Genomic DNA, 20,070 nt, shown 5'->3' with positions numbered 1-20,070 from the left:
GTTGCAGTTGTGTTTCTTTTGGGAAGGGGCATATGGGGATATTGCTTAAATTATTCTGGCTTCTGTGGCCTCTGTCTCCTGTAATTGCCTTAAGACAGAAGATGGAATGGCTTTAAACTGAGAGTAGGTTCATATTAGGAAATATTTGTTGCCAGGAAAGACTTCTTTACTCAGAAGGGGCTGGTAAGGCCCTGGCACAGGGTGCCCAGAGAAGCTGTGGCTGCCCCTGGATCCCTGGAAATGTCCAAGGCCAGGTTGGACAGGGCTTGGAGCAGCCTGGGACAGTGGAGGTGTCCCTTTCGGGGTCAGGAGCTTGGAACTGCATGATTTTTAAGGTCCCTTCTCCCCAACCCTACTTCATTATCTGTCTTTAATGCCTCATGTAGCTCCACCATGGAGGCCGGCTTGAGGCAACCTCCCTCTGCGTCGGTTTTCAGAATGTGCATCGGTGTTTGCCGCTGGACAAAGCGATTTTGATGTTATTGTAAATACACGGCCGCGCTTTCGTCGGTAGCCGCAGTCCCCGCAGCAGCGCTACTGCTTGGTTATGCTACGGCTACCCGCCGTGAAGCCCCGCGAACCGGAACACAACACCCCCATCGCTCTGGGAGCAGGGCAGGGACGATCCTTTTCCCCCTGCAGAAGGAAAAAGGGGCGCAGTTCCTATTAAAAAACCAGGATTTTCGCGGCGGAGCGCGGCCCGGCCCGCGCCCTCCCCCGCTCCCGCCCGCCGCCTCAGCGCCCCTTCCCACAATGCCCTGCCCGGCAACAGCGTCCCACGTGACCCGCGGCCCCCAACATGGCGGCTCCCAGCGGCCGCCGGCCGCAGCCCGCGGGGCCGGGCGGGGGCAGCGGGGCCGGGCCCGGGGCTCTGCGGGGCGCCGAGGAGGACGCCGAGGGTCTCTACGTGGCGGTGGAGCGGTGCCCGCTCTGCAACACCACGCGCCGCCGCCTCACCTGCGCCAAGTGCGTGCAGAGCGGCGATTTCGTCTTCTTCGACGGGCGAGACTCCGAGAGGTACCGGCGGCGCTGAGGGGAGCGGGGCGGCCTCTCCCTGCCCCGCCGCGGTCGCTGTGCCTCGGGGATGGGGATGAGGGGCCGGGTTGTGCCTTTTCCCCGCTGTCCCGGGGCTCGGGGTGTGGGTGGGGGAACGCTCTGGGGGTGGACACAGCAGGACCCTCGGGCCTTGAAGTAATAATCGTTTTAATAATAATAATTAAGGGATCTCCCCGAGTTTCACTCGGTCAGATGCAGATGCGTCCGTGTCGATGTAGCCGCAGAAGCTGCGGGCAGTTCAAGGCACAGAGACCCGTGCGGTGTTATTTCAAACGGGTTGCCTATTTTCCTCAACACTCCTTGAAACAGTAGTTTTCTAAATCGTCAAGCAAAATTAGGGAGGTGTGTAGGAAAGAAAAGAAACATTTCCTTGTGTGTACACCCATAAATGTGGACAAAAAAAAGTATCCACTCGAGTTCGTGCCGCTCCTTTTGGAGCGCTGGCTCTCCCTGGGGCAGCCTGGATGTGCCCATCAACAAATTTCCTCGTGGAATGGCTCCCGTGGCTCCTCCACCGCTGCTGTTCACAGCCTGGCCACCCCAGATTCTTCAAAAGTCCCCGGGGCCATGTCTGGAGCCGCTCTGATTCTTGGCTGGCACCGTGCTCCTGGTCCCTCGTTAGCAGCTGTTGGGAGTGATTCCTGGGGCTATTTTGGGAAGGTGGCGAGCAGCGTGTGTGGGGTGGCCGTGTCCTCGCTCCAAAGGCTCCTTGTGTCCCCGGGAACAAGGGGACAGTGGTGCCTTTCACCCGCCAAGGTCCACGGGAGCGGGGAAATGCTGTCAGCCAGTGTGAGTCAGCTCGCAGAACTCAGACTTTAGTCTCTCACTGGACGGCTTTCCCTTTTTTGATATAAAAAAAAAAAAAGCTGTGTTGGAGAGCCACAAACTAGATTTAGCCCGTCTGAAATAGGTGGAAAACATGTAGTTGTGTGAGACTGCTTGGGGTTTTCTGCAGATTCTATTAAAAGGTTGGATGTGGAGTTTGGACTATAAACCAAGTTTGGTTTTTTTTCCCCCCTGTCTCTTTTGCAGCCTTAAGTTTTTGGCTAAACATCAGGTTTAATTATAGAAATTCAATTGTAGCCTTTGTTAGAGTTGAAGCACTGTTGTTTTGTATTAACCAAGGCTTAAGAAGTCTCTGCCCATCAGAAAAATGGAGTCATAAAGAAGCAGCTTTAGCCAAAGCAGCAGTGTAAGAGAAAACCCTCTTTATCTTCTCACACGAGACTGGATCAGCTTTTCTCTCTCAGTTGTCACTGCATCCTCCTGAGAAGCTTTCACTGCCCCATTTGTTTTTTAACTGCAAGCATTAATTTTTTTTTTTTTTTTTTTGGTGTTTTATACCCCTCTTTTGCCTGGACATCACAGTTCCATCCCTGGGGGTCACTGCTCTTGTATTAACCTGGGGCCTCCCTACACACCTCATTTCCCCAGGCTTTGTTTTTCCTGCTGTTGAGAACTTTTCCATGAATTAACTGCAGCAGTGCAATTCATTAAAAATGGCAAATTTGTTTTAATGAATTAAAGGAACAGCACACCTGTATGAATAACCCAGTGTTAACAACCTAAACATCCTCAATGGCTGCAGGAACACTGTGTAGGGACAAAAGACAAAAGCTTGGGTTTTGAAGATAATGGGATTATGTTTAAACCGTGCCTGAAACATTTTGTTTGCATTCCCTAATTAGTATTTGGAATGACTGATTTCAGAGTGGGGAAGAGGTCAGGTTTTTTTGGTAGCTCTTTGTGGGTGTCTCTGAATTTCTTGGGGTGTGAGCCCTGGGAGAGGGGGAGATGTTTGAAATGGTGACCAGGCAGCACCAGGGCAGAGCCATGCAGGGGCAGGTGCTGCCTTTCAGCTGGTGTTTACAGCCATCGTTATTTATTTCTTTATTTTATGCCTTCTAGTAGTAGCTGGGTTAATTTTAGATCAGCCACTGCTTGAGGAGTGTAATGACAAGGGCTTTGCTGAGTGGCTCAGTGTGAGAAACTCAGAATGTGGAAGTGTTTGGCGGCTCTTGGGCCTCCCATTTGTCTTTTTGAAGTGTTACAGATGGGGGAAAAGAAACATCATCTTCCTGGTTAAATATAAAGAAACCAAGCATTACTCCTTGTATCCAACAGTGGTTTATTTTTAGAATTTTCTTGTGAATTTTCCTTATATGAAGACAAACAATTTCATGTTCTAATTATTTCAGATTTCATGGGACTATTTTGTGAGCTAATTTTTAGAAGAGCTACAGTAAAATTGGAAGTTTTTCATCTGTCTGGCAAAAATCACACCCTATATCTGTGAGGGGGAGAGACTGAGGAGCTGTTAAGATTAATTACTTAAGGAGAGCTACAATTAAGGATGAGTAGTCCAGAAGTCCTCCAGTAGAACAGTCACTGACATCCTTCTTTTCATGAGTAATGTGTTGTGTATTCAAAAGCCAAGCTGGCATCTTGATGTTGGTCTCAGCTCAGAGGTTCTTCTTCCTCCTGGGAGTGTCCTCCAGCCTGTCATGTGCATAAATTCTCAGAGTGTGTTTCCCAGACTGCTGAATTGCTTTGCTTTGTGTATCTGCAGATGGCAAAAGCCAAAGACAATGTGACTGTGACATCTGAGCCTGGCTAATTTCTCTGAGCTATGGGTTATGATTAGAAATAGTGACTTTTTTTCAGCAGGGGAGTTACATTGAATATGGTGCCCTCAGCTCCTTCAGCATTAATCAACTTCTGTAGATTAGGAAGCCCCTCTCTCTGGTTGCTTCTCTCTAATCTTGAACATGTGGAAATAAGCCAGGCAACCACAGAAAAACTCACCTTAATGTGATAAGACTTGAGGAAAGAGAAACATTTCATGGGTAATTCAAGATGTTCTCTCCTCTCAGTTTACATTTTATGGGAGTTCCTATAATAATTCATCCCAAGTTTTGTTTCTTTGCCAAATTGAAAGGCTAAAGATATATAAAGGAAAAAGAGCTGCAGGATGCAGTGCAATTGGAATCAGAGCTATATAAAGCATTGGAAATGTTTGTTTAGGAGAAACCTGCTGCAGGATTTGGTAGGAGCTGTCTGACATCGCTGATGGTGAGCTGGAATTTCTACAGGCTTCCACAAATATTTCTGTCTTCCCTCCACAGTCAGAACTTCATTTATTCCTGTGTTCTTTGACAGATCATTCAACTGTTTGCTGATGTGATGGACAGGAATTGGGTAATTCTGTTCAGTCAGGGTCTGTGCCCATGAATCCAGCTCTGAACCAAGAATTGGCAAATGACCCCAGCGCTCTCCCTGGGTGCCCGCTGAGCTCTGTGTTTCTGGGCCAGGGGACTTTTGGTGGCAGCCAAAGGTCAGGGTGCAGTAGGTGTGCTCTGCTCTGTGGTAAACAGGAGGCTCATGCAGGGCCTTTTGTCATTTCCAGGGTGACTCCTGGGGTGAGGACACACAGGAAGAGGGGACTCAGCTGGGCTCCAGTTGCACCACATTCCTCCAGCTCACGTGTGGCCTCTGGCTTTTGTGCCAAGCACCTGCATTTGGTTTTGGTTTGTTTTGGAAGGAAAACAGATTCTTTTGCTTGACTACAGAAGCAGCAGCCAGTGGTTTTGTTGTTCTAATGCTGATGTCATCTAGGGGGGTGGTTACACATGCTCTGAATCCAAAGGTAGTCACCAAGCTTTTAGATTTCTAAATACTTTTAGATTTCTAAGTACTTGAAGGAAAAAAGTGAAGCATTTTGAAGTTTTACCTGAAATCAAATCCACAGAGTGACAGAGAGGGAAGTCCAAGATGTCATCCTGTAAAGGCTTAGCGTACTGTTCTTTCTAAATAAAGCTTAAATATCAATAAAATAAAGGTAAAGTCATAAAATCACATGGCTTGGGTTGGAAGGGACCTTAAGGACCATCTAGTTCCAGCCTCTGCCATGGGCAGGGGCACCTTCATGCACCATCCTGCCTGGCCTTGAACACTTCCAGGGCTGGGGCATCTGTAAATACCACAGCTCTGGTAGGATGAAATTGTCAATTCTACGTTTTGCAGAGAAAAATAGAATGACTTATGGAACAATAAGGGGAGCAGAACGTGGCTTCTGTACACTCAAAGTGTGAAAACACAAGGTGATGAATCCTGAAAAAATTCCTTTCTGATGAGTTCCCATCTCCTAGAATGCAGTGAAGCAGAGCTGAAGCAGACATTTGGGTCATGGGCTATGTGAGATTGTACTATTCATTTCTCCAGTGACTGAAGGTTTTTAAAGTACTCCATGTTGTTTGTAACACACAAAATACTGATCTTGCAAAGCTATAAATCTAGAAATAGCAGGAATCTGCTATTTGTTTGATAGTTTGGCACTCTGATGTTTCTCCAGCTTAGAGGTTCTGTTGCAATTCCAGTGAGACTCATGCTTTAGAATTCTGCAAGAGTTTTACACATTTAGCCACTAACTTCCCAGATCAAGACAGATAGCTGAGGTTTGGAGAATCCCCAAGCTTCAATTTTATTATCTTTTTCAGACAACTTACAGTGCTGTAATTGTGCAAAATATCAATAAAAGTATTTAATCTCTTCCAGGTTTTCAGACAAGAAAGAAAGGCTGATGCATCTTAAAACCAAACAGAGAGAATTCCAAAAACAGTAAGTTGTATTTATAAAATTGATATCAAAGCTAAGAGATCTCATAAAAGGAAACAGTCTCTTTTAACACACTGTTGCTGGAGACAGATGAAGTCCAGATAGTCATAAAACTTTCAATCATGTTTTTTCCTCTAGTGTTTTGAAGGCCATGGAAGGGAAAGAAATAACTGATCAGCTGGTGAGTTGCTCCAAGTGTCCCATGGTTTTTAAACTCTCTGAATTCCTAGATCTCATCGTTTAAAGTTACAGTTTACCTTGAGGGCATTGTGCTGCTTTCCCAAAGAGCCTGTTGTAAGCAAAACTGAAATGGGCTCTGCCAGCAGAGTGTTCCAAGCTGTCTGATTTTTTCATTTCTCCCTAGATAGTTGTTCAATAACTTATTTTACTGATAGACTTTATACCAAGCACTCGTTTTGTTTGTGCCATTCTTCTGTGCACAAAACACTGTATGAAATATTTAGTTGTTTGATCCATTCAAGAGCATCCTGCTACTTTTGCACTAAAGCTGCTGCCTTTGCTGTTAATCATTAGTTCAGCGTGTTTGAAGTCGTTTGTGCCCTAGAGTTGCTGAATGTTCTTTTTCAGAGATGGAAAATAATGTCTTGCAAGATGAGGATTGAGCAGCTGAAACAGACCATTTGCAAAGAAAATGATGAAATGACAAGACGTGAGTAATGCCTGTGCTTTTGTGATGTGGAAAAACTCCCTGTGCTTTAGAGTGAAAAATCAATTGAGGTGAATTTGAGTGTTAGTTTTTTTTTTTTTTAATGGTGAATTTCCAAACCATCGCTTCCTAAATCAACTTGAAGGCAAATCACTGAGTGGATTTTGGCCTTTTTATGCTTGGGTTTTAATTAGCAAACAGCAGACATTATTCAGCTGGATGGAGATGGTTTTGCAACAGCTTTAAGAGCAAATGCTTAGCAGCCTGTGACTCTGGCTGTGTCCCTAGAGATGGCTTTATTCAGTACAGTGTTTCTGATCACTTCCTCTTGATAAAGAGGAGCAAACAGCTCTGCAGCTGTCACAGATTTCCTGAAACTGCTGAATTTTAACCCACACCTGTCTGAAAATTCTAAAATCCCTACTTGAGCAAGAGTCACTGAAATTAAGGTGCAGGCTCCACTCAGAAACTTCAGTTTTTGTAACCCAATAGATTGTTTTACATTAAATTTGCAGGGTCATTTTTCAGAAGAGAATATGCAGCTCTCCTTGCAACCTACATGTAAGGGAAGTTGAGGAAGCATATTCAGAAGCATATTGATTGAATCTGGGATATTTTTATGGCTTGAAATTCAAGAGGAGCCATACAGAGAGTGGAAGCAGAGGCAGAACCTGAGAAGAGTCATAAAGGATTAGCACCAGCTTGAGGTGAAAAATCGAAAAGGCTGAGATATAAAATTATTTTCAATTAAAAAGGAGGATGGATAATAACAATAATAAATGGATGATAAAGAAAAGGTGAGGGAGCAGACAAGTGTGTTAGTTAACAGGAAAGAGAGCAAATAAAACTGCAGAGAAGTCTGAAGCATTCATTCAGTGCTGCCTTTGCTTCCTCTTCCTGCAAAGAAAATGGGATCAGCTGCTTAGCCTGGTTAAATCTGACATCATGAGAGGACTGCAGGCTAAGGAAAGGAAACAGAGAGCTACACCTTAGTTTGCTTTATGGAACCTAAGGAACAAGCTGAAGTGGCCTGTGGAGCACTTGGGAACACATGAGGGAGCGAGGGTGTGTGAGGAAGCTGAAAACAGTACCTGCTTTCAAAGGGTGCAGGAAGGGAGAACCTCAAAGCGATGGCACAGACCTAGGGGGGCTTTGCTGGTAACTGACAGGTAAGGTGGTTAAAAATAGCCATCCCTTGGTTGTGACATTCTGGTCAAATCCATGTTTTGTTATTTATGTTATGATATTCGTGTCAAATCAACCCCTCCTCTGGGGATCAGGTGGTGCAGTGGAGGATGAAGCAGAAGCTGCACGTAACTTGGATTTGGGCACTGCCTGAAACTGTCTTGTGAGCAAACAGAATTTGCTCTGGGTGTAACCCCTGCAAGGTGATCACAAAAAGTTACAAAAGCTGCATTCAAAGAGTGATGGCACTGGTCATGCTGAGGAGGTGAGGCAGGTGGAGCTCAGCAGGAGCCAGTTCCTGACCCAGTTCTCCTCAGCATTTCCCATAATAGCTCAGTAGAATAGGGGGTGGAATGGAGGAAGCCAGGCTGGATGGTGAGAGACCAGGACCAAAATGAAAATCATGTAGATAAATAGACAGCATCATCTGAAAAGGACAAAATCAAGGTTCACATTGTTGTAAAGAGAAACATAAACCCAGAATGGGGGATGGTGGTGAGATTTGGCAGGAAGATATCTGGGGAATTGCAAATTAAATAAAAATTATCAATCTTGTGCTGCTCCAGAAAGGTTCAGGCCTCTTTCTGGGTTAACTAATATAAATGCTGTATTTAAGATGGAAGAAGTTATTCTGCTGTGCCAGGTGTTGCTGTTGCTTCAGTGGAAGTCTGGTGTCCAATTTAAACAATTTAAGAAAGATACAAATCATCTGAGGAAAGTCTGAGTATTGGAAATTAAATAGAACAGCTAAGAAAATTCATGTTTGGTTTAGAGAAGAGGAAGTTGAAGAAAAACAAGCTTTTCAGTAGGTAGAAGATTATTGTTATGGAGATTAGATTATGACTTTTTGTCTTTTGCCTGTGAAGAAAGGAGAAGAGGAAATCAATGTGACTTCAAGGAATTAGTCACCTCTCCTCAAAATGCTCTGCTCTGAAGGTGGCAGAGTGTTAGGACTAACCAGGGAGTGGAGTTCTCCATTTTCCCACTCTTCTGTGGAATTTATTATCTGCAACTTTTGCAACTTCTCTTGATTCAGAGTGAATTTGATTAGATGTAACCTAAAAACTGAGCTGACTATTGCCCAACTAACCTATTATTAGCTCAGTTGCTTTTGGAGAGAGACCAAAATTGGAATTCTAGCTGTGAGTAGCCAACAGATCAGGATCCAACTTGGTCACTTTTGGTCCACATTAAAAAGTGTGAAAAGGTTGTTTCTCTGCTCTTGGATGTGGCATAGTTTAATTTTCTGAAATAAAAACCATTTCTAGAACACTGGGTCCCTGCTTTTGGAGTTGACTCTCCTGGAGACCTCAATAATTGGTGGTGCTTAAAATAATGTTTTAAAATCTGTATGTTTGCCTTCTTTTTATGCAGAACAGTTCAAGGAGACAGGCTTGCTCTGCCCTGGCAGAGCTCTCTGGGCAGAGATCAGTGTGCCTGGGCTTCCATTTATCAGGCAGTGCAGGTGTGTGGGACACAGTGGTGTCCTGAAATACTCCTGGGGACAGATTTTTAATCACCTCATAAACTGGGTCATAAAGCAGAGGTGCTGTGCAGAGGGCAGGACAGTTGTCTGTGCACTGGGACTGATGAAGAGGAAACGTGAGTGCAGTGTCTCCCCCGCTCCCAAATAATTGCTGTTGGACCTGCAGGGAAGGGAGTTCACTCTGAAAAAGTAGCCTTTCAAGTCAAACATGAATGTGCAAATTGAACAGCTGGACCTTTTCCTCCTCGTCCTGTCTCCTGTTCTTTTTGCAAAGGGAGGGTTTGGAAATATGACTGCAAGTGTTAATTGATTTTCTGTTGATGTTACAGGACTGCTTAAAGGAAAGAGAATTGCAGCTGACACATAGGGATTCTGGCATTGCTCAGAGAAAAGTGGATTTTTCTACTGCTCCTCTAACAGGGGTCACTTATTTATATTATATAAACCTGAGGATTATTAGTTCTTGTCTGCATGGAGGAGCTTTTCTCACCTCCTTTAATTTGGGACTTTGCATCTCCCACATACCAGATCTTCCTTCCTACTAGACACACCATGGATTGCAGCAGAGCAGATGACTGGAAATAATTCCTGATGTTCAGAGGGAGCAGCCTCTGTGTCTGCAGGAGCAGGCACACTTCAAAATAGGGCACAGGGAAAGTTTTAAACATGTATTTGGGGAGAGCACAAGAAATCTTTCCCTGTGCTTTTAAAAGACAGAGGTGGCTGACTCTCTGTGAGAGCATTACTGCAGCCACTTATTTGACACCTGAATTAGCAGATTATAGGATCATCAAGGTTGCAAAAGACCTCTAAAATCATCAGGCCCAGCCTTGGATACTTCAAGATGCTCTTGCTCATTTTTCCAAGCCTCAGTGTGCCTCACACATGGAGTGAATCCAGGCAGTTGCAGCACTTCAGCCCATGAGCACATTTCCCATTTTGTGAGTGGAAAGGGAGATAGCCAGTGTTCCCTGTGGGAACAAGGAGCCTGCACTGTTGGGATCCAAGTGCCGTGAGAGCACATCCATGAGAGAATCCCAAATAACCCACACTAACAGCAGCAGAGGTGCCAGGAATGGTGAATGAAGATGCTATCTGCACCTGATTTTGGCTGCAAGCAGGGCAGGGCTTTTTTGGCCAGCACGATGCAAACGTGTACAGTCAGGCTATTTCTGTCAGGATGATTACCTCAGGAGTTTAATTAAACTGGGAAACCTTGGCTTTTGTGCTCCAAATCCAGAAATAGCTGGGTAAAAGATAGGGAAAGAATAATCCCAGTTGCAGTCTCTCTGGAGATCTTCAGAGGAGATTAAAAAGTTGTACCACTGAGCAGCTGGAAGAAGTTAATAGTTTAGCAGGGTTTTCTGTTTTAAGCTGCCATAGATCTTGTTTTCCATAAATATTAATAAAGCTTGTCTCAAGCTTTTCCTACAAGCACTCCCCAGCTCCTTTTTTTCCAAGGGATAACATCTGCTGCTGTTCTCACAGACACAGAGGGGCTGCTGAGGATTAAAGAGGAGAACCAGAAGCATTATCGCAGGGCTCAGAGGCACCAGGAGAAGAAGGAGAAGATCCAGAGGCACAACAGGAAGCTGGGAGACCTGGTGGAGAAAAAAACCTACGACCTGAAAACGCAGTACGAGCACCTGGCGAACCTCCGGCGCGCGCACATCCTGGAGCTGACCTCGGTCATCTTCCCCATGGAAGAGGTGAAGACAAGCATGAGGTATGGCAGGCTTGGCCTTTTGGGATCATTTTGCTTGGCTTTAGGCACCCACAAGGAAGTTGTGTCAGTCTGAGGTAGGTGGTCTGGTTCCCTTAGGGTCTGTGGGGAGGAGAAGGGAGTTGTGTTCTCACCCACAGATAGAGGTCCAGGACAGAAGAATCTGAATCTGGAGGTGCTTGCATCTCCCCACTGAGAGATCTGAGCTGCATGTCCAGTGTTAAACTTCCTTAAAATATAGATTCTTTATCCCTGGAAGTGTTTAGAGCCAGGCTGGACAGGGCTTGGAGCGGCCTGGTCTAGTGGAAGATGCCCTTGCCCATGGCAGGGGTGGGATGACATGGTCTGTAAAGCCCTTTCCAACACAAACTTTTCTAGGATTCTACAAAAACAGAGAAAATGAAAGTAGTTTTGGGAATGAGGAATTTTGCAAAAGTGGTCTATAAGGTCCTTTCTGACTCAAACCATTCCTGAATTCTACAAAAACAGCCAATTAAAATCCCCAGAACAAATGAAAGTAGTTTTGGGACTGAGGACTTCTGCAGGAGCGTTCCTACAAGCACTTTGCCCTGAGTGAAACCTGGCTCAGTGCCTGCCAAGCACGTGTTTGATTCCATTCCCAACCACTTCTTTCCACCCCCTTCTGGGTCCTGCAGGGACCCTGCGGACGTGTCCTCGGAGAGTGACAATGCCATGACCTCCAGCACTGTGAGCAAGCTGGCAGAGGCACGGAGAACCACGTACCTGTCGGGGAGGTGGGTGTGTGACGACCACAACGGGGACACCAGCATCAGCATCACGGGGCCCTGGATCATCCTCCCCAACAACGGGGACTACTCTGCTTACTACAACTGGGTGGAGGAGAAGAAGACAACACAGGGACCTGGTAAGGGGCAAGGCATGGTTTTAGGCAGCTGGGATACTTCCCACTGGAATGGAGGAAGCCAGGCTGGATGGTGAGATGACTTCTGTGGAGACCAGGACCAAAATGAAAATCATGTAGATAAATAGACAGCATCATCTGAAAAGGACAAAATCAAGGTTCACATTGTTGTAAAGGAGTAGTAGACTGTGGTCCATTTGTTCTCTGAAAAATCCCTCTTCTCAGAATAGGGATTTTAGGAGAAGATTCCCTGCTCAGTTGGAGCTAGGTGGTCTTTAAGGTCCCTTCCAACCCAAAGCATTCTGTGATTTTATGATTAGTATGCTGAAATTTTCTTTTTCATGAAATGCTCACTGGGATGCACAGCACAGTGAAATAGAGAAAGTTAATTATTCACAGTTTTGACACAGTTCACATGTCATCATCTTAACAGGAATTCCAAGAATTACTATTTTCTTCCAACTTCTGACAGATTTCACTGGAAATGATTGCTAGATTCAGGCTGTTCTCCATACTTAGAAATGACATATTCCAGAGTAGACTCCAGGAACATATTAACACACCCACCGAGAGTTCATTTAAAACAAGGATTTCATGTTGTTTTTATTTCTTTCAGATATGGAACATAATAACCCTGCTCATACCATCAGTGCTGCATTGTGCTATGCAACTCAGCTCGTTAACACTTTGTCTCTCATACTTGATGTAAATCTTCCCAAGAAGCTCTGCAACAGGCAAGTAAAAACACAGCAGGGGAATCAGTGACCTTAGATCAGGTTAGTTTGAGGACTAAAATCATGGATTGGAACAGCTTTTGATAGCATAGGTGGCTCGTGGATTTTTGTGCTGTTTGAAGGGGGGGCTAGCAGGGTTTTAGGCCACAGTTAACAGTCCCTCCCTCCTTTTTTATTTCCTGAGAGGGAGACCAGCCATCACAGTTGAAAATAACACCTCTCTAATTGACATATTCAGCATCCTCAAATGAGAGATGAAATATGGCAGTGCACAAATGGCACTTTTCATTTTACTGGACCCCACTGTGCTTCACAAAATCCCAGCCCAATCCAGCAGCTCTTGAACAGCTCTGCTGCCTCCTGTGCAGCAGGACAAGTCCTATAATATGGATTGGCAGCAGTCTCATTCCCAATGGGATAAAAAACCCATGGGCAGCACAGCTAGGAGTACACCCCATATGGGATGAAGATCACTGTTAGAATTTTGGTGTCTGTGTGGAGCAGCTGGGATCTGCACAGAAGGAGCTGCAGACCTGGGCAGACTCCCAGGGATCCCAAAAGTGCTGCTGAGATTCTTTTAAGTGTTTTAAAAGAATGGTTGTCAAAGTGAGGGCACAAAAGCTGTGTAGGGTTTCAGCTTTTTTTTCCCACCCCATGGCTAAGGGGGCTGGAACCAGATGATCTTGAAAGTCCCTTCCAACCCAAACCATTCTGTGATTCTCTGATTTTGTTTGGGTGTTCAGCCCAATATTTTTTGGGAACGGGAAATGATGCAAGATTTTGAAGGAGATCTGAAACAGTTTGGCTCTGGTGGATCTGAGTTCCCTACAGTTCACACCACCTGTCCTGTGGAAACTGGTGAGGCCAGGGCAAGCAGAGCTTGTTGATAAAATGCTCACAGTCCTGCTAAGTCTAAGATGAATCTCCTCAGCACTCTAGAACTGGCTGTAGACTTTGAACAAGTGCTCGCTGTGAGGATTTTTACTCCAGGATTTGTTAGGAAGCCAGGGCATGGAATGCTGATGCCTCCAGTAAGTGTATTTTCACAGCATTTTGCTTTCTGTGTATCTTTGTGTGTGTGGTGTTTTAACAGTGAATTCTGTGGAGAGAATCTCAGCAGACACAGGTTCACACGGGCAGTGAAGAAGCTGAATGCTAATATCCTTCACCTCTGCTTCTCTCAGGTAGGGGAGATGTACATTTCATATCTTTAAATAGCTTTTTAAATATCAGCTGTGCCTGCTGGTTTCTTTCAGGACCTGATCATGGTTTTTTTTCCCTTCCCCATGTCAGCATGTAAATTTAGATCTGCTGCACCCCCTGCATACCCTCAGGAACCTCATGTACCTGGTCAGCCCAGACACCGAGAACTTGGGCAGGTAAGAAAAACAAAATATGAACTCTCCTGTGGCTGAATCCCTTTGGAACTGATGCCTTTGCCTTTTAACTTGTGAGGGAAATTCTCTTCTGCTGTGCCTATAGATCAGTCCTCAGCACAGAAATCAGGGTAGTTCCAGGAGGAGGAAAGACTGGACAGAAAAAGGGGCTCCTGAGTAGGGAATTAAATTTCACAGACGTGTGTTTGCTGTGCTTCTGCCTATGGCAGGCTCAGCTGGAGGCTTTGCAGCTGATGATGGACTCATTTCCCCTACACTCAGGAGCAGGAACTCCTTCCCTCCAGGGAACAGCAGCACAAATGCCAGGCAGCTTTGCCATGCTCCAAGTGTGACCCTGCCCACGCCTTGCCAACATGCAAATACCTGAGAGCATCCAGTAATACAAACCCTGAAAAGAATCCCAGGCAAACCTTTCCCAAAATAATTCTAGTCAATGAACTGCCTAGACCAAAGCTGACCCTTTAAATAATACTCATTTATATGTAAATTAAGATTAAAGACAACTGTTCTCTTAGCTTAGAACGTGATGAATAGAACATCAGTTCTGGCATGCACGCACTGAGTTTAATAATTTATTTCTCTTTTTACAAGTTAAATATAAGAAAGCAAACAACACTGATTTCCCCATTGGGATAGCCCAGACACAAGTCACTTGTGCCCAAGACAGTCTGCAAATGTTTGTTTGATGTGCCTGGTGTTTTATTCCCCCCTTAAACACAGTGATGTTCTGAAATCTACTTTTCTGCTTTGTTCTCTTGTACGGATCTGGTTTTATTCAAAATCCTGCAGTGCCACTAAGAGGAGCTGCCTGTTCCCACTTCCTTGTGTTCTCTGGGTATATCCCTACTGATTCAGCCCACAGACATGGGGAGCCACATCTTTGTAAAAGATTTTGGACAAAAATCTGTGCTTGCTGCTGCTTGCCTGAAATAGAGTGCTGGAAATAGCCAGAGGATGGAGAGCTGTGTCCTCAAAGGAAAGCAGCTGCTCTGAAGGGTGCAGGGGCTGCAGTGGGCACCTGTGCAGCTGTCACAGAGCTCCCCATGCATCAGCTGGGTCCAGAGGGTAAAAGAAAGGGTTACAGGAGAGTTGGATAAAATACCCACCAGGCTGCTGAATGGCTTTACAGACTCCACTGGGAGCAGAGAGTCTGAGCTGGTTGAAATGAGGCACATGCACTTAGCAGAGACATTAATTACCCACAGGAATGAAGGTGGGGATTCTGTTTCCTTCTGTCATCCTCTCAAGGCTGGATGAGTTTCTGGGATGGATGCTGTCATCAGGCAGGAGTTGCTGGGCTCAGGACAGGGAGAAGGGTGGGACACAGTGGCCTTTGTTAGAGAGGAGGTCACTTGAGATGATCTAATGCTCCCTTCTGGCCTCAACCCTGATGACTCCTTCTTGTGTTGCCTTGTTAAGCAAAAGGCTTTGCCAGGAGGCAGCGCTCCCATTGCTTTCCACGTTATGAAAGAGGAGTGTTTGCCTTTAATTTCTCAGCTAGCTGCAAAGTCTGCAACAACCAGCTCTCTTTGTTTTCCTTTAGATACCTGAGCCTGTGGTTGCCTGACAATCTCCTTTATATGCTGCTGTTTCCATATGCTTATAATTTTACCAGGCTTTAATTATCTGGATTAATATTTCCCATGACAAATCACTGCTTAAGGCTTCTTCACCCACTAAGGTTGGATAAACTCTTGCCTGTGTTAAATGGTTACTGTGTTTAATGGTGGGACTCAGTGATCTTGGGAGTCTTTTCCAACCTAAATGATTCCATGATTCCATCAAATTCCTGCTCGTGTTCACGGGGCAGTTTTGTGGCTTGGAGTGAACTCTGTCAGGGACTCTGCCTGCTGTGGGGAATCTGCCTTTTTCCATGGAATACAGGCAGCCCAAAGCAGTGGGATGGGGCAGGATGCAATCGCCTCTCCCACCAGGCAGTGGCAGCAGGGAACTCTGAGTCTCAGCACAGGTGGGCCCCTGCAGGACCCTGGAGATGCAGCCCATGGCCCTGCTCAGTGCCCACGACTGGAGCATCTCCCTGCCCAGGAAAGGCTGAGGGAGCTGGGGCTGTCCAGCTGAGAGGGACCCTCAGCCCTGTCTGTCCCTGTCTGCAGGGAGGGCTCAGAGACAGACCAGGCTCTGCTCCGGGGGGCCAGCAATGGCACCAGAGCAACGAGCAGGAACTGATGCCCACAAGTTCCACCTGAACTTCCCTGTGCAGTGACTGAGCCCTGAACAGACACCAGAGAGGGTGTGGAGCCTCCCTCACTGGGGATATTCCAGAGCCATCTGGACCCAGTCCTGTGCCCTGTGCTCTGCGACGTCCCTGCTGCAGCAGGCAGATGGGACCAGATGAGCCACTGTGGTGACTTCCAACCTGAGCCACTCTGTGATTCTGTGTGGTGGGTTTGGCGTGTCTCCAGTGTCTGGCCAACCTCAGAATGAGAAAGAGGTTGAAAAAGTGTTGCTCAGGGCGGAGTGGGAAGTCTCCACTGGTGTGTTGTGCCAGACCGGTGAGTTGCAGGGTACTGCCTGACAGAGCTGAGCTCTCTTGGCTCGGCCAGGGCTGGTGTTGGAAATTAAAGCTGCTCCACATCAAGCCAGGATTCCCACCAGTGGAGCCCTGAGTTATCACCAGTAGCTTTCTCTGCTCTGCGTGTGTTTCTCTATCCCTGCCAGAGCAGAACTGCTCTCCCACCGTTCCTGCTCCGTGGTCTGGAACCCTGTCCCTTCCTGGGCCAAGTGTTTGTGTTATGTCCACGGGGGTGACGCCAAGTTCCCTCTGCAGCTGACAGAGCACTACAGGGCACTTCATCTCTGCTGTGCCCTGGCAGAGCAGGGTGCTTTGGGGTGAGGGGACAGAGGGACTGATGGCACCGTGTCCTCACCCACAGGTCCGGCCCCTTCGAAATCAGCGCCGACCTGGAGGACTCCATGGAGTTCGTGGAGCCCAGCGCGGCGGGCGAGACGGACGAGAGCGGCGACGAGCACGTGAGTGACGAGGAGACGGACCTGGGCACGGACTGGGAGAACCTGCCCAGCCCCAGGTTCTGTGACATCCCCTCGCAGCAGGTGGAGATGCTGCAGAGCCAGAGCACCCAGGTGTCCCAGCCCATCGCCAGCAGCAGCGCGGGCGGGATGATCTCGTCCGCCGCCGCCTCCGTCACCTCGTGGCTCAAGGCCTACACCGGGCACCGCTAGCGGGCACAGGGGGCTGTGCCAGGAACCCCTCCCCGACTGTAGTCAACTTTACCTATTCAGTTAAGTAGTGCCTGGAACAAAGGAAAGGTCAGACTTCCGTTTTGTAAACCGGAGAAAACCTTTTTATTTCCCCAAGATGACTGTGACGGCCCCGTTTTGTAAATTAGCTCCGTGCTCCCGACGGATTCTGCGAGGGCACTTCGTGTCTTGGTTCTGTCTGCATCGAGGATTGGCAAAGGACCCAGCAACCTCCAGCTCTGCTTTCTGAAGCAGAAACAGATTTTGGAGTGTTTGGATCGGGACGAGCGCAGGGAAGGCTGCTCAGGGTGCGGTCTGGACAGTGGTGCAAATGCAGTTCCCACTTTCTTAACTCCTTACAGGGTTTTCCTTTGTGTGTGTGTTTTAAATGTCTTGCGTAATGCAAAAATGCGTATTTCTAAATTTTTTTCATTCAGGACATGAAAATTATGCATTTTTAACATTTTTTCTAATCTCTGTTGCCATATTTTTAATACAAAAGATCAGCATGGACAGGGAATTCACACAGCAAATTGCTCTTGGTTTAGATTTGGTTGTGAATCTTTACCCAGTTTTGCCATAGAAAACTGGCTTGTTTCATGCTGTTTCCACTGGTAGGTGTAGAAGTTTTGTCACAGGCTCTGTACTCTTAATACCATACACCAAAGAAACACTGGACATTCTCTTGCTAGACCCACATTCGATGCTGATACAGAATTGCACTGTTGCAATAATACCCATCGGTTACCACACCATGTTGCCACTTTTTAGCATTAGAAAAACCCCATTTCAAGCCAGTTTGGTGAAGTCACACGCCCTCCACACTACATGTGTTTTTAACCCTATTTTATTGTGTGTTCATGGTGGGGTTTGTTGTTTACTGACTGCCAAGAAGTTGGTTTGGTTCCCCTGGCACAGCTGGCTCGTGGAACCCCAGGAGGTGGGTGCTGAATGGTGACTTGGTGAGCAAGGGCTGCTCCTCTTCCTCTGCCTTGCAGGGTGGGACACCCACGAGTGGTTTGCTCAGCAGAGCTTCCAACGTTTACATTTAGAGCTGGGACAGTTCCCCCACAGGGCCAGCCAAGGGAAAAGCCTCCCAACCCTCCCTCCACGAGGGAGGATTTCTGCCACTGCCCCGCAGCTCGTGGGGACACAGCCCCTAACGAGGACGTGGTGACAGAGGCCACATCCCTGCCTGATCCCAGCTCCAGGGCTGGCTTTCCCAGCCCCCTCACAGGGTGTTTTGTGGTGGATTTCTCTCTCCCTCTCCAGGCTGGCCAGTGCTGCCTCTGTCCCCACCCAGGAGGGGTGGGAAGCCAGGTGTGGCAGTGACACCCATGTGCCACCCACCCCTCCACGGCAGCTGCTTATCTTTGGCCCTGAGCTGGGCATCTGTTGTCAGTAGTTTCTTCTTAATTTTTCTTTTTCTCTTTTTTTTTTTTTTTCCTTTTTTTTTTTTTTTTTAAACCAAAGACCCTTAACTCCGCGCGAGCACCGCGCTCGTTGTCAGACAACGCCAGCCTCGCTCCTGCCGCTCCTCTGCTCCAAGAGTTGGGTTTGTTTTAGGAGAACAGCCCAGGCCCCTGGGCTGCTGCAGCCTGATGGGGGCCAGTGCCCCCAGCCCCGCTGCCAGGCCGAGCCCGGGGCTCTGGGCTCTCTTGGCTCACAGCACTTTATCACTCGCAGCTCTGAGCAACCAGCACACGCCAGTATTGGAAACTGGGCTCACAGCCCAGCCCCTTCTGCTTTCCCCGTGGATTTTGCACTGGATCCTGCCATCTAAATACCTTTTTTTTGTTGTTTTTTAACAGGCATTTCAGTCCCTTTTTCATTGCTGCCTTTGTGCTTTGAGGCCCCTAAGGTCAGGCCATGGCTCAGCTTTGTGCACTGTCACTGAACTTAGGGAAAGAAAATCCAACACAATAACTTTTCTAAGCCATATACTTCCTATCCATGTTTTCCAAAATAATTTATTTGCAACCGTGTCATACTCTGAGTGTGCACAAGGGCACCGTGAGGGTGTTCAAATGCATTGGGGTGGGGCTTTTCGTGGAACTTTTTTTTTGTAACAGAACACAAGGTTGTGGTGGTTTTTTAAAAAGTGTTTTGCACATGTGTAGCTGAGGAAAAATTGTGTGTGTCCAAACCTTGAGTGCAATCGCCAGGATTTGCCTCCCAGGTTATTTGTGGGGGTGGTGAGGGAGGGAGGGCAGCAATATCCATAATTATAAATATTTGAAGGCAGCCAGCTGAGAGTTTACAAAACTTTCTGTGTAGCATGAACACGGGAATTTCACTTCGGGCCGGGACTTGAGGTCGTAACCAGTAACCTGGGGAGGCCAATTTGGGCTGCCAAGGAAGAGCCTGATTTCGGGGGCCCAGCCCTGTGCCGAAAATCAGGTGCCTGTGCAGGGTCTTGGGTGGGACTCCCGGGGTGGCTTTTTCACCTGGGGAAACTCGCGGCCCCTCTCTCACAACTTCTGGACTTAAGATGTAACTAAACACAAATGGTTTGGTTCTTTTTAGTTTTTTTTTGTTTTTGTTTTTTTGGTTTTTTTTTTTCTTCTAAATTTTATTGTATTATTGCAATAAATCTTTAACAGTAATTTTTTTAAAGTTGTATATTTATGACTGTTACTTCTGTGTGGTTTGTTTTTCACCGTGCTGGGCAAAGTACACAAGGATTTCCAGCCTTCAAAGCATCACAGGGACCAGACCTGTTACAGTGCAATCAGTCATACAGCGGTGGAATAAGCAATACCCATTCTAAAAAAATACTCTTACATAAAATAACTGCATCTCCATGGGAGCAGGGGTGGAGTCCTGCACAACACACACACACACACACACACACAAACATCCCTCTGTGTACATGTAAACGGATAAACCTCTTGGGTGAGCCTGGCTCGGGGCTGCTCCCGTGCTGGGGGATGTTTCTGCAGGTGGTGGATTCCTTCTGCATGCAAAGGCTCCTCGTTACAAGCTCATTTCAGGATGCAGGAAGGTGTCTTTTGAAGGATGGAGTTGTTCAAGTGAAGCAGTGTCAAGAGAGACAGGGATGGGAAAGGGCCAAGCAGGCTCTGCCCACGGGCGCTGGTGGCCTGGC

The 20,070-nt window shown here is 46.9% G+C and overlaps 1 protein-coding gene across 1 annotated transcript; it reads left to right on the top strand.

Annotated features, from left to right (window-relative positions):
• The first annotated feature begins 799 nt into the window (after positions 1–799).
• On the top strand, positions 800–19,586 carry ATG14 (autophagy related 14). Its single transcript, XM_053980854.1, has 10 exons — positions 800–1,017; positions 5,611–5,673; positions 5,809–5,851; positions 6,259–6,340; positions 10,497–10,734; positions 11,388–11,617; positions 12,231–12,348; positions 13,442–13,532; positions 13,642–13,727; positions 16,640–19,586. The coding sequence occupies exons 1-10, from the start codon at positions 800–802 to the stop codon at positions 16,944–16,946; spliced, it is 1,476 nt and encodes a 491-aa protein (XP_053836829.1). The 3' UTR covers positions 16,947–19,586.
• Positions 19,587–20,070: the final 484 nt, after the last annotated feature.

The sequence above is a fragment of the Vidua macroura genome, chromosome 6 (assembly GCF_024509145.1).
Source record: "Vidua macroura isolate BioBank_ID:100142 chromosome 6, ASM2450914v1, whole genome shotgun sequence".
Lineage (NCBI taxonomy): Eukaryota > Metazoa > Chordata > Aves > Passeriformes > Viduidae > Vidua > Vidua macroura.
The sequence above is the reverse complement of the archived record's forward strand: the minus strand, read 5'-3'. Positions and strand labels throughout refer to the sequence as shown.

What these genes read in the sequence shown, in the direction of transcription:
- ATG14 (XM_053980854.1), top strand. Translation starts at nt 800, where the DNA reads ATGGCGGCTCCCAGCGGCCGCCGGCCGCAGCCCGCGGGGCCGGGCGGG. An exon ending in GAAGACAACACAGGGACCTG is followed by an intron (nt 11,618 to 12,230) that starts GTAAGGGGCAAG and finishes TATTTCTTTCAG; the next exon opens with ATATGGAACATAATAACCCT. An exon ending in CCCAAGAAGCTCTGCAACAG is followed by an intron (nt 12,349 to 13,441) that starts GCAAGTAAAAAC and finishes GTGTTTTAACAG; the next exon opens with TGAATTCTGTGGAGAGAATC.